Source organism: Pieris rapae, chromosome 1 (genome assembly GCF_905147795.1).
Source record: "Pieris rapae chromosome 1, ilPieRapa1.1, whole genome shotgun sequence".
Lineage (NCBI taxonomy): Eukaryota > Metazoa > Arthropoda > Insecta > Lepidoptera > Pieridae > Pieris > Pieris rapae.
Window position 1 is genome coordinate 5,809,862 of NC_059509.1, and position 14,666 is coordinate 5,824,527.

At 34.4% G+C, this 14,666-nt stretch overlaps 1 protein-coding gene across 4 annotated transcripts in view; it reads left to right on the forward strand.

The window, feature by feature from the left end:
* Positions 1-14,666, forward strand: part of LOC111004083 (protein grainyhead) — a 70,262-nt gene that overhangs the window by 52,032 nt on the left and 3,564 nt on the right. For all 4 annotated transcript variants that reach the window (XM_022274923.2, XM_022274926.2, XM_022274927.2 and 1 more), the window contains 6 exons: positions 6,666-6,777; positions 10,215-10,309; positions 11,662-11,718; positions 13,504-13,602; positions 13,709-14,043; positions 14,265-14,466. In XM_022274923.2, the coding sequence (XP_022130615.2) occupies positions 6,666-6,777; positions 10,215-10,309; positions 11,662-11,718; positions 13,504-13,602; positions 13,709-14,043; positions 14,265-14,466 (900 nt within the window). The remainder of the gene's footprint in view (positions 1-6,665; positions 6,778-10,214; positions 10,310-11,661; positions 11,719-13,503; positions 13,603-13,708; positions 14,044-14,264; positions 14,467-14,666) is intronic.

A 14,666-nucleotide genomic window follows, 5' to 3' on the forward strand; every position in this document is an offset into this window, starting at 1 on the left:
GATGTCGTGGGAAAAGTTGACCTTGCGCAGAGACAAAGGTGTAGCACCTTTGTCTCTTTCCAGATCCATTATTTACCGTGGAAATCGGAAATCCCTTTATTGTTCTTCCACTTCCCAAGAAACTGATATAATAAATAGATCAGTGGCGCATTGCAATAGCATTTTTTATTAATAATTTAACAAGATTTCTTGAATAACCAGAAAATACACCTGCTTCAATCAGGTTAATCCTGTTTTGATAATAACCTATCATTGTTTAAATGGGGAAATACCTTCTCACTGAGTTTTATAAACAAGTAATGAAATGATTTCATCAAATCGAGTTTATTCTCGTTTTAATTGTTTTGTTTTCAAAATAAACTATGCGTTTATTACTTCATATTCTTATCTCGATTCAATGCTTAGATCGGAATAATCAAAGATACAATGAGACACACGGTTGAAGTTATTATTAAGGCAGTAAGTGGGCCGCGAGTCCGGCCGCATTCAATACTTAGATATAGCTCTTATCTGGCTCGAATCTAGTTCGTATTGTATGGCCGCGCCTGATAATTAAGACGACGCTTTTGACATTCGCCATATAGGAACACAATGACCGCCCCGGGAGCCTAGCGGATAATATCGGCATAACAATAACCACTGTATTATGATAAAATAATTCCAATACGGCAAACACCGTGTTCCCTTAACGAGCTGGAAAAAGAAAAACAACGATACATTCTTACGTATAAATATTTAATGGCTTTATTATAAGCATTTAAAAGCGTGCATTAATCTTTGTTATAACACGGCGACGTGACACTTCCCAAGCATAAATGTGCTAGCACAGCCAGAGACAGACTCTGATTATTCAAAATATTTAAAAGAACCTAGGATAAACTGATAGGATAGGATGACTGACGTAGAAAATATTCTCACGAGCGTACGGATAAAGTTGCGTGTCTTCAAACGTTTAAATAATAAAACAAAAACGACAATTTTAGTAAATAATTTGTAACTTTTTAGTATGCGTGGCAAAAATGTAATTAGTTTTGTTGCACGCAGGAGTATCTTGGTTTTCGAGTCATTTTCCTTTGTTTTATACGTTATTACAGGAATACGCTATGTAATCATCAAAAAAATAATTTGAAATTAAAGTTCGCACGCTGTATAGATTCTGTTTATAACTTTATTTACATCTCAATTGCGATGACAAATTTTATTTTAAAATGCTCTCCATGGAGACGTTTGTACACTCGAAAGGATTGTTTCTGAAGATTTTTTGCAACTAAAATCGTGAAAGAAAATCGATCAATCATACAAAGCTGTGGCAATTAATCATCTCGTATGTAGTCAGTCACCTCATTTTATATTCCACGTCACTTGAGGGGTCGCAAGACGTACACCATTACCATTTACCTGCGATTATCATTTCAATATTTCAACAAAAAACACGTCTCAATATCATGTTACAAGAATTAAATTTAATTATGTAAAATAATTATGTATAAAAGATATATAAAACTCAATGTTAATATACCAATGTCATTAATTAATTTACTTTTATGCGCCACTAGCTTCCGCTTATCAATAAAAAACCTAACTATTTATGTCAGTAACAAGTATATGCTAGTGTGAATAAAAATATAATATTTATATAAATTTATATAATAGAAAACAGAATCGATAACACGTAGTTAATACAATTTTTTTAAAGTATACATTATAAACTTATGATTTTATTATTTTTACGTCTGGTGTTTCATATTACAGTTAAATCGTCTAAATGGTTCTATGAGCGCAATGGTCAAATATTTAGAGTAATAATTTTTTACTTCAGTTTTTATCGCAACTGACATCATTGTGTTCACTTTCGTAGCAACGGAAATTCAAGTAACGAGACATGTCGTTGTTTTTGTTTTCTTTTTGTTTTTTACGAATTTAATGATTGCTCCGGTTGCCTTTTTACGGTAAACGTTAATGATGCATTTTACACTTAACATGCTATACACGAAGAGAGATTATACCGATGTATATAGGTATATGTACATCATACCATCTGAAACACATTTTGGCCATGCCGACAAGTGAAGGGCTGTCATACGAGTCGCAACGTATTTCTCACCTTGCGCATTCACGTGGAATTAAAATCGTATTCAGAACTAAAAAAGCACGTTACGCGGCAAAAAGTTAAAAGATATGCATTCGGAAGAGGCCAATCATTTCGGTAATCAATCACTTGTTGAGATGACTCAATTTACCTTGCACCCTTTTCTGAGGCATCATCTGTTTCTTTTGCATCGCGACCCATCTCACTTTAATTATTATAAATTACAATATTATTCAGCAACTGTTAGTAACGGTATTCCTTTAAGCTATTACTATGATTTGTGTTTGTGTGTATTTTTATGTTCTATAAAAAAGATGGCCAAGGTTATATATAAGGAACATAATTATACAGACATATCCATTTAAAATATTCTATAATAACCTTACAATCTCGTACGATAATTGAGGAATTTTTTGGTTGTAACAACAACCTCTAGTTCTTATCAGCGGGTGGTAAGATAAAAAGCGGAGGTAGCTAAATAAGCAAATATTTTCTCAAGGTTATTACTAATAGTATTTAACTAGTACAGTGCTTAAAGTTGGGCGTTTTATTTGCTCGACATTGTAATTGCATTTCAGTTTTTTGGTTGCTTGTAAAATTCCTGGAACCGTCACTTTGACATGAAAGATGAATGAAATTGCAATTACCAGCATCCAGGCGGCAGTTTTTGTTTTAGTGTGATAATGCGCTCTACCTTATACCAATTACTTGAAATATAAAATAATGACATGGATATAATGTTTATTTACGACGCAAGCCAATGAAGCTGGATAAATTACTGTGAACTTATCTTATACCTTAAGTATATATTTATATGTCCTAAATAAAAGTTAATCATTTTCTGATTATGTCTTCGGTGCAAAAGGAAAGACGCATCGCTTCACAGAGCATGAATTTTCCACGTTCGATTTCAGATTCGCATAACACTGCTAATAACTATTACTTACGAAACATTACGTACTATTCGATAATAATCACGTAACTACTGAAAGCATACTAATCGTAACACTTGCATTTGACTCAATCAATTATATATATATTCTAATCTTATCTTTGAGACGTGCTCATATATTTACATTGACTTTCACTTAGGTTTAATTCCATCACTGAGTGACAGTTAAGCTGGACACAAATGGCATTACGTAAGGCGGAGTTCGTCATTGTTTCAATATTGGAACTGTCACAGGGCGCGCGTATTTAGCGTCAATCCTTGATAGCATCGGCGTGCGGTGGACAGGCAGCTGCTACGTTCAACCGCATTAGTTTAACATTTGGGACTGTACAATACAAAATAGCACAAACCACTATCAAACGGTTTGGAAAAAAAAATTAACTCTCCAAGACTTTTAACCATAATACGTACGAGCTGAATGATTGTTTTTAGTCAAGATCTTCGTTCAGTAGCAACTGCGATTGAAAAAAACATAAGCATAAGGTTCTAAAAAACTATTTAATTAAAAAAAACATTCACAGTGTGAAATGCAAAAGTCCGCTTCACATAGATAGCAGAGTAATATTGAAAGCTCTATGAATGCGTGATTACTTGGTAAAGACGAGCTAAGCTGCATCACGCTACAGAGCCCTGCACTTTACGATCTGACATTTCCTTTCGACATTTAAGCAGATTAGTGTTACACGCGCCTTGGGATGTTAATCCGACGCTCGACGGATCGCAGGAGTTGCTCCGATTTTATCGAGGTTTAGCGGTAAATGACTGTCGCTGATAATGTAATCGAACTTTGTATGCTATATTTTATCTTACTTCAGTTTATATCTTAATTAATGCAATAATGAAGCTAGAGATTTTCGTGTAATGAACTTGATCTATTGTAATGTATGTACAAGTTTGGTTCTATATTTATATTACGTATACTGATGCATAGGTATGTACTGAAATCGGTAATAAATTATCGATAGGACAATATGTTTACTACATGACGAACCTGTCTATGATATAATTTCTTTTATACAGCTCAACATAAATTGGTGAAAAAACACATTAATTTCTAATAAAATATATAAAGAAACAGTGAAACGATATGACTTATATTTATATTAGTGAAGTTAGAATAAATACCTACGCGTACCATAGACAACTGCAGTTACACCCACAGCTCCGTTCAGAATTTATGACGAAACCGACATTCAATTCAGAGAACATTTGCAGCAAATAACTAGGCGTTAAAACAACTAGCACAAACAACTGGTGCACTTAACAAACAGACGTATTCGTATCAGATAGAGCATATCAGGGAGGACATTACTTTTACACTATCGATAAAGCTCAACGGTGAGCGAAATAGTTTTGCCGTAGAACATAAATAATTGTCATAAAGCAGATAGCGTCTGATGGATGCACTGCTGCTAACGAGGAAAGTCGAGACGCACAAAAAGCGAACCGATTCACGCGTAATATTAGGATTACTCAACGCATTTGCACGCGTTTACATTAGCTCGTCGATAACCGTATGATGCGGACTCGCATAACACGGTTACGCTATTTTACGATACGCACTACTTGTATTGCCCATGAAACCGTAACGGAAGATAATAATTAATTAATTTTAATCAATTTTTAAATTTGCCTTTAGTTGAATAATACAACCAATATGGAAAATTTTACGTTGTATAAAGATTGCAACAAAAATTAGGCAAAGAATTAACATATCGACGTGTTGTTGTGCCCTTCCCGTATACATTAAGATAAGTTTCGTATTAATTAAAATTACGATAGTTGAAACAAATGTTAATATAATGTGATGAAATAAATAATTTGAAATGATCAGAACGTAACCGATAGAGGTACATAATATTTGGGCGTGTGTGACGCGAGTTGGGCTGGGCAAGAGAAAGCGTGCTTAATCAGATAACTGAGATTGTCAACCGAACTCGGCTCCTGAAATCGGGTCGAGTGTCGATACACTCGATTAATTAATTGGCGGTCCGAAAACCGAAGATAACTGGTCCGAGAAGGCAAAACTGTTATGAAACATTGGAGCTATTTTGAAAAGAAAAAGGCGAACGCAATCTTATCGACATATCATCGTACTTGAAACTTCGTTAATAATAAACTCAATGTTATATTTAATTAATACACAAAATATATGCGTCATTAAATCATTACTGATATTTAAAGTTTAAGTCAAAAAGATTTGGTAGAAGTTCCTCCCTAATTGATACTTAATTTTTTTTTAAAGAAACCATTTTCCCCAGTTTAGCATTAAGCATACGATATATAAAGTTATCAAGACTGCATAATCATTTTTACATGTAATAATTATTGTTTAGATGGATTAACTGTGTTATTTTTCTTAGCAGATTTTATTATACATTCAATTAAATGTACATGTTCATCTGAGTGCCTGTTAGAATAGAACTTACTGAGATATATATTATGGTTAAAATGTTCAGGATCAATTGCTGACTGAAAACAGGCATTTAATCACGAGAACAGCAGCAAGCAGACAGCCTCTAAATTAGTTGCTTAATGTTTATGAATCATTAATACTAACGTAACTCGAGTAAAATAGTTTTAGCTCCAACATAATAGCTCCATTATACAAAACAAACACTGCGTAAATGTCATAAAACCTATAAACCTCTTTAGTTTCATTATGATTGTCAACTCGATACACCTATTAAACGCGCGTTTACAGTTACTATGCATTATGTATTTCGAAAAATACTTGTGTCTCAGCGGAATTCTCATAAAACAGTAAATGTTTATATTTATTGCATTGATGTGACGGAGTAGAGGTGGCGTGCACCGTTATCATTTAATACATGGGCTATCTATAAATATGCGTAGTGCCGTTGATTTTACGCTTTGGCTGATAGGTAGAGAAAGCCTCTCCCGCGTATAGATGAAGTGCTATTTACCGACATAAATATATTAAATACTATTAAACTATGGGGGTTTATTTTCAGTTGTTACTAGATGCGTCCATATGTCAAAATATTCTACGTGAATGGGATTTTTAACATTTATTTAAAGAAAAACATATCTCATAGCCTTCTTCATATTGAATCTTTAGAACGGGATTCGTTACGGCTGGAGAGTCGTAGTTCCATCAATCAGTGCTTTCTCGTCGTTAGCCCTATAAGGCTGGTTAGCACCACGCCTGGCGCGAGCCACTTCTTTTTCACTTCGTTTTCTAACTTGTCTATAGAAATCGTTACAACATATTTCGCATACTTGGTCGCCGATGGCTAGTATTATTCAAAGCATCATCTTCATTAATTTTATAAATAAAACATGATTTTTTGAGAATTAAAAAAAAGTATTAACTGCTTTTTCATAGATTTGGTGCACACTTTAGCCACATCTTTAATGAATGAAGCCATAGCCATAAACTTGTCTTACTATAAAAATAATAACCATATAAAATTACGAGATAACTATGTAATAACAGAGATGGTTATGTACACGGTAATCGAGGTAAAACATAAAGTATTCATAATATTATTTGTTTGCATCAGATGTCTAAATTAATTTCTATAATGTTTAGGTTTTGTTAAGAGATTTATCAAAGCATGTATTATATATTGCTTTTAAGATTTATTTTTGTTGTTGCAGAGTGTTGTAATGCTTATGTTCCGAGAAGAGAAATCCCCTGAAGACGAGATCAAGGCGTGGCAGTTTTGGCACGGACGACAACATTCTGTCAAACAAAGAATATTAGATGCTGGTAAGTTTATTTTTTGTCAAATTCAGCCTTGCCCTGTTAAATGTACTTGAAAATTACAATCTATTTATAGATAGAATAGTGTATACTGAACATAGTGTGGCTATGTTCTCGGTGTATTTGTTTGCTATTATATGTATTTTGTGTTAGCTGTAGGAGTACAAAATAAATAAATAAATACATGTCCTGTAGAAACAAAAACGCATTCAATTTATGGAACAAAGTACCATTTTAATCAAATGTAGTGAATACATAGAAAATTTTGCGAAACACTCAGTGGCAGAGGGCAATGGTCAGACAGTAGCAAATACGGAGACTGCAAAGATATTTTCAACAAAAACATGGATAATCGTGCTCGAGGCGACACAGAAACATGGCGAACGTTGCGTGCAGCGGCGCGGGCGGCGCTCGCCCGGCACGCAGGACCTAATTACCGTGCTGCAGGCTGATCGCAGAGATGCACCCAGCTAGGGCTGGCATCACAAAGGAAATCAAAATTCCAGAATCTGTTTTTAGTCAATGGCAAACTTTCAAACTTACAGTTCTACTCTTGAGATATGTTTACTTTACAATTAGAGAAATTTAAATAAGGCGCTTGTATTATGTATCTGGTAGTTTAATTTCTACAACAACGAAATAAAAAACCTCTAGACGATGCGAGTGACAACCCTACTTCTTGCACCCCGCTACCCAGCATTATATGTCGTTAGAGCATTTGCATAAATAACGCGCACATCAAGCACTCAGCCTACACCGAACGATGAACCTATCAATCCTAAGCCTAAAAATAACCAACCGACGCGGCGCCACATCTAGCCTTTCCCTCCGTCGTAGTTTCAGATTACACACTCTTAATGATACATACTTTAACTTAATTAAAGATAAAATAGAATAGTGATAATTTACATAGATGAGGCTAAATAAAACATTATGATAGAGATACCCAGCACTTTTATGCGGCTAACAGGAAATCGTAAAAATTCGTGAGAAATCTCCGTCTTTGAACGACTCGAAAACACCTGTTGGAAATACCAAACTAAACTTTGTATACTGTGCATATTGATAACATTGATTGCTTATGAAATCGTTGTCTGAAACGAGGAGCGTATAAGCAAGGGTACAATATAGTCGCGCGCGGACATAATTACTGCGATAATATCGCGGAACGCGCTCATTAGCATGTTAATTGCGCGACGAACCTCCCCGCGCCTCAGGCTTCTATGAAAATATGTCTGCCTATATACATATTTTACTCTTCAATCTAATGGAAAATTACGTTCCCCGATGTTCGCCAATAAAAGATTGCGTCATCGCATATTAATCGCCCAAGTTAAAGTAAACACCGCTGATATATGACACTCCATACAATCTAATATTACTTAAGGCTTAGACGTTATAACATTCGTAATGAGTGACGACGTACCCACAAACGGTGCCTATAAATCTAATCTCAAGGAAAATAAAAACATGGAAGCCATTAATTCGCGCGGCGGGCCAAGTTTAATGTCAAGGTTTTGAGTTTTATCTCGATGTTAGTCGTTTATTTTTTACTTTATCATTTATGTCTTGGAATAGATTCGGTTAAAAACCGACATGAAATATGTTTTCCTCGATAAGATGTTGAAGAAAAATAATTTTCAATTTATATTCATTTATAGGGTGTTCACATTGTACCTATAATAAACTTATTAAATAATTGAAAACTGTAAAAACATCTCATGATGCACTTTAATATCACAATAAATAAGAAATTTACCGTTTTACCATTAAGAATAGTCTCATCAATTATGGCAATGAAAGAAACATCATAAAATATGCAAAGTTGGAGTAGCTTCAAGGGCGACACCGGACACCTGTGCGCGGGCGTGTGAAAGTGCAGCGAACCGGGGTCTAGGGGGAAGGAAAGAGGAATGGAGGGGGGTTAACGCAACGCACCGCGCCTCCACACAATAACTTCTCCGATTACTTTGGATTCATCTTGTATCGCGTGTCAACCGGCAGTTTCAGCGAAAAGCGGCTTCTTAACTTTTATTTGTTAAAGTTTTAGCATTAGCTACGCATCATTGACCTTTATTAACGATAGACGGAAATACGATATTTTAATCCACAAAATTTGGTTTCGATTAATTTGGATTAGTAATACATATTTGAATGTAAAGTTGCTTTCGGCTTACTATATTTTACCTGATACTGATTTGTTACCTAAAATGATTGCAGAAATAATTTACAGTAATTTGATTTAAGTCAACCATTTTGTAAAATTGCAAGTAACAATTATGTAAAACAAGTGCGAGTAGGTGTGAATTTGCGCAGTGACATTTACACGTAAAGTAAGAGATAGTTGAACAATATGGTGTTTGAGGGCGGGCGGCGTCTCGTAAACACGTCAGCGCCCGCGCGACCGCACAGATTGTCTATATGCTGATACCTGCCACAGTTGATAAACATACAGACAGGAGAAATTGATTACTTGAATTTATTGGGATTCGGAACTAAGTGTTTACTTATAAACAGTAATAACGACTATAATCGTATACATATTTCTATATAATTTATAATATGCCCTACATTTCTCCCCTATTTCTTTTAATTTTAAATTTTTCTTACCATATACACTATACCAAAATTGAATATTGTATTAGAAATAAGAATTGGTATTGTTAAATCCTTTTCTATAGAGTTCGCAATACTTACCTACTACTTCATCACTCCAGAAAGAAGGTTTTTTTACAATTCCAAATTTAAAATTCTAATTATAGAGCGATGTATCTCGATTTTGTACTAAAGTTTTCATGCAGCTTTGTCGTGAAGGTTGCCCACGCACTGGCCCAGGCTAGATCTTACGGCTATTACTCACTAACGACCACCGCCTGTCTACTAATGCACTCCTAATACTTGAATAATAAACATTCGCATGGACAAACGAAAACAACAATTTACGTACGAAATTATAACATTTTCAGTATATAGTATATATAGTTAATGCTGTATGAAAACTAGATATATAAAAAATCACTCATGAATATTTTATTGCTAATTAATTATGAAATTGACAAATAAAATTACATTCTGACAATCGTTATGCAAATTCCACAGAAAAATATTATTAAACACAGAACCGTCGGTTAATGATTTTCAATTCAAATGCCAAAAAAACAGAACACGATTTCGGATTTCAACGCATGCATACATCGTCGCTCTGCAGAAACAGAACCCATGCAGAAACCCAATCTAATATAAATTATTGTATTAGTTAATTATAATGACATCTTAAGCTTAGGTAAAATCGAAGGAGAATCGATCCTATCTCGATTATTCACGCCCAGCAAATAAATTTCCATCGTCGATGACGTATTGTGCGTTGATATCTTAATCGAAATCTCTACAACCATTACTGAACAGTTAGCTGAGGACATGATTAATGTTTGGTTTTGTTGCAGACACAAAGAACAGCATCGGTCTCGCGGGGTGCATCGAAGAGGTCGCGCACAACGCGATAGCTGTCTACTGGAACCCACTCGAAAGCGCTGCAAAGGTAGGCAAATACATATGTACATTGATACTATCTATCGACGTATAAACATGTTTCGTCTATTCGTAAATTACTAGGTATAAAGACTTTTTATTGTATGTGTGTTTTTTAAATACATTTGATTATTGTTTAGAGGGTTGAAAAAAGCAAGAACAATAATTTGCATAAAAAAGTAAGCTAGTCGCCGAAGTGACTTTAAATAGCTATATCTTGATGTTAAAGCATTAATTTGAAAGCTAAAGCTTAGTGGTATGCCTTACAATATTTAAAACGTTAAGTTTGTAATGTTTTTCATCCGTAGCAAACAAAATAAAACGCATATTATGAATGCAAAAATATGTGCATGCTTAGTCCATACTCGCATAAAGTTATGCATTACATTTATACTTTAGCTTCATCGAAACCCAAGCCACGTTTTTAATTACAAAATTGAAGGATAATTAAATAAAATCCTGAAACCATATAGGGGTCGGCGGCAATGGAGCAAAAAGCTTCAAGCGATAGAGGCAAAACTCGTACTGCACAACTGTTATTTTAATTGCAAAAAAATATAATGTTCACGAACGTTTATGGTTATTATCGTAATTTCTGCATTATTCAATTTTTAGTAAGATAATTTTTTTGTTAGTTCCCTTACAAAACGGAATTTACGTTATATTTAATGACACATAATCGCATTAAGATAATTTTAATACTCGAGAATGAACTCCTTTTCACCTCCGCAAAAATAACCGTTTTCAGATAAAATAAAGTCTAATACAGCATAAAAGAAATATTTATTTCTACCAGGTAAGATAATCTATCAACGTAATTTCTAATATGGTATTTTTGAAGCTAGTCTGTGCTAGTAATTTTGACCCTAAATTACAATTATTGAGGATAAAGTATCATCGTGTTTTTTTTGAAACAACTATACTTCTTCAACTACTATAATTCAAGTTTAAGAAATACCTCTAAAATTAGCATCTAGTCGACGGACAACGAATAATCGGTTATCGATACCCATAATTATTTACGATTGCATGGGTACGGCGGATGCAAGTAGTTTGCGACAGATAATGCGTGCTCTGACAGTGATCGGTAGTGCGGCGTCCAGTAAAAACGCAAGGCGTCATTTGCATAGAGCGTAATGAGTATCCCGCCTGCACGCCTCCTGCAGCTTTGCAAAAACCCTAACCTATTACATACTCATATTGGATTTTAATAAAAATCCCTTCAATCTTTTTGTTAGGATGAAACCCACTTGTTACCTGTTTTCTTCACGGCTCGTGTCCTTGTTTGGCATTGTTGATATTGTGTACTTATAAAGAGATGTTAACATGGTCCACATTTTAATTCAACTTTTTTACTTTCAGATAAATATAGCAGTGCAGTGTTTAAGTACAGACTTCAGCAGTCAAAAGGGTGTAAAGGTTAGTTTAATTTATTCTAAATATGTATATACTTATTTTGATATTTAGCACAATAAATCGATTAATTTCGAACACATATCATATACAGAATATAGTATATACAAATTACCTACATAATAACATGACAAATTTAAAACTTATAAATAGGCAATTAAAACAAATTTAATAAGTTATATATATATCATAACATACTTTAAAAACGTGACTATAAGTTAAATATATTGTTAATATATACATTTTTACCTTAAAACATTTCTCTCTTTTCTAATTTATATGTCTATGGCAGTCTTAAAATATATTAACAAGTCCGACATCCATTTCGGAATTATCTCAAATAAGGAGCGAATCGACATATTCTTAATTAGTAAAGAAAAAAAGCAACTTATCGTGCAAATAAAACAGGAACACGCATAGTCTTTCTTTGCCTTGTACCGTGGGAAATTATTGAGCATGGCTAGTTTACGAATGTAATTAAAATGTTTTTATGCCACAAAATTTTAATTAAGCTTAACACATTGAACGCGACGACATGAGGTCGATTACCGCTAATACTGTGCCGAAGACGCGTGGCGCATCATTTTACTATAAATTTAACAATCATGTTTAATTAAGTATCAATTGTGTATTAGATTCTTTGATGATATGCTATTTATATCTTAGGGTATAAATATATTTTTAATTCAATTACGACGACGCAAACACGGGAATTAAATAAACATGCTATTTGTAATATTCCACATTTACATAAAGTTATTAAAACGGAAGCTTAGGCTCATTAACAATCTTATTAATATTAGGTTTATTTTATTTATATCTACGACTACATATTATGATCAAAAATTAATATGTTTTATGAATGTCAATACCTACAACTATGTAGTTATTTCGATTCTAACTACTATGTAGTAGGTATTGCGAGTGTCATGTCATGAATCAGTGTCAAAGCTTTTCACTTTGCTTATTTAGGGGTCATATTTATAGGAATAGTATTATTTGTAGTAATAAATTATATTAATTTTCGATAGTGTCCTTTGTGCTTAAGATAAGGGATCTGGTATGTATTATTATACCAACACATATCAATATTGGTTTAATAGCTTTTAAGCATGACCGGTTAACAATTTACATTTGCATATTTTTATTAAGAACAAATGATCATATTAACATTTATTATTTAAAATAGTTGTCTTTATAACAACAAAACTTTTAAAATAACTTCAGAGCGTTTATTGGCTTAATGACGACCTCGAATAGTCGCAATTATAACTTTTAATACGATTCGATTCAGACACGTGCATATTTTCCTTATTCGTAGATTCACGATAATTATCCCTTGTGTGTCTATTAAAACGGTTCTTGTTAAATATGATAGCTCTATACGGACTTCTAGCGTGAAATATCTTGAGTAATTTGCTTACATTGCATAGTTCCACGATTGATGATTTAAATGGTTAGAGAAAGGCGTAGAAAATTACGATCTAAGCAAAGGAAAACCACTTGGAAAGTATATAATATAGCGTTTTTTCGGACATAACATTATTATTATTATTTTATTTTTTATTTTTTCGTAGATTGTGTTTTTCTTCTTGTGTCCGTTTGTCAGGTGGCAAAGGCCTCCTCCAATCTTCTCCATTCTGGCCTTTCTATGGCCACTCTACCCCATTTTGTTCCCGCGACTTGTCTAATGTCGTCGTCCCACCGTTTTTGTGGTCTACCTCTGGTCTACCTACCTACTTGGAAAGTATGTAAAGATTTCGAGAAATAAAGTTTATTTTGGTTTTACAGGGATTACCGCTGCACATCCAGATTGACACGTTTGAGGATCCCCGGGATACGCAAGTCTACCACAGAGGTTACTGTCAAATAAAAGTCTTCTGTGATAAGGTAATTTCTTTGAACTCCATTTATTTAAATTCAGTAATACTTAAAAATAATTTATTTTCATATCTTAATCTCGAGGCTCCAATAATAATTTCTTATTGATTTAAAGGGTGCAGAGAGAAAGACGCGCGACGAAGAAAGACGAGCGGCAAAAAGAAAAATGTCGGCAACAAACAGAAAGAAGCTTGACGAGATATATCATCCAGTTACGGAAAGAAGCGAGTTCTACTCTATGGCTGATCTATCGAAACCTCCTGTACTATTTAGCCCAGCGGAAGATATAGACAAATTAGCTGGCATGGACATACAAGGATTCTATGGACATGACGAAGCGGCATTAGCTGAAGCCCATCTCAAGGGCGCGTCACCTTTCTTATTGCATGCAGCGAAGCCCCAAGCACCAGCGCTAAAATTCCACAACCACTTCCCACCGGATGCGCCTGCGTGAGTATTTAATCTAATTGTAAGCAATTTGCCAAATTTAGTGCACGAACAGAATAGCCATGTTTTCTAAAGGCTGTCTTATTTGCCGAGTGGAAATTACAGTGGTTTAAAAGTTCTTAAAACATTTTTACCAAGATTTTAATCGTTAGATAACATTAAATCTTGAATGTTTGAAGTGTGACAATTCTTCCATATTTAAATAAATGCTTTGTCCCCAACAGGTATCGGTCCGATGTTGGTGGCCTATCACCTTACAGTGATCGTAAGGATTCATTAGAATTGGAAGGTGTGCTTGGCAAGAGGGCACGTACATCAACACCACCGCTTAGTGAGCGCGTCATGCTTTATGTTCGTCAAGACACAGATAATGTCTACACGCCCCTACACGTCGTCCCTCCCACCACTCAGGGTCTTCTTCACGCTGTAAGTACCCACTAAATACCCCTAATCCTTGATACGTCACATTGATGAAATCAACGTAACGTATCAAGAACACCGAAAGCACGTAAATAACCTTGGTGATGTCAGCTAACAGAAGACGAACGAGAGTTCCTCTCGGTCCCTCGTATCGATATTCGTTTTCGGACTTAGTATTAACCTAAACGAAAATAATCGAGACGCTT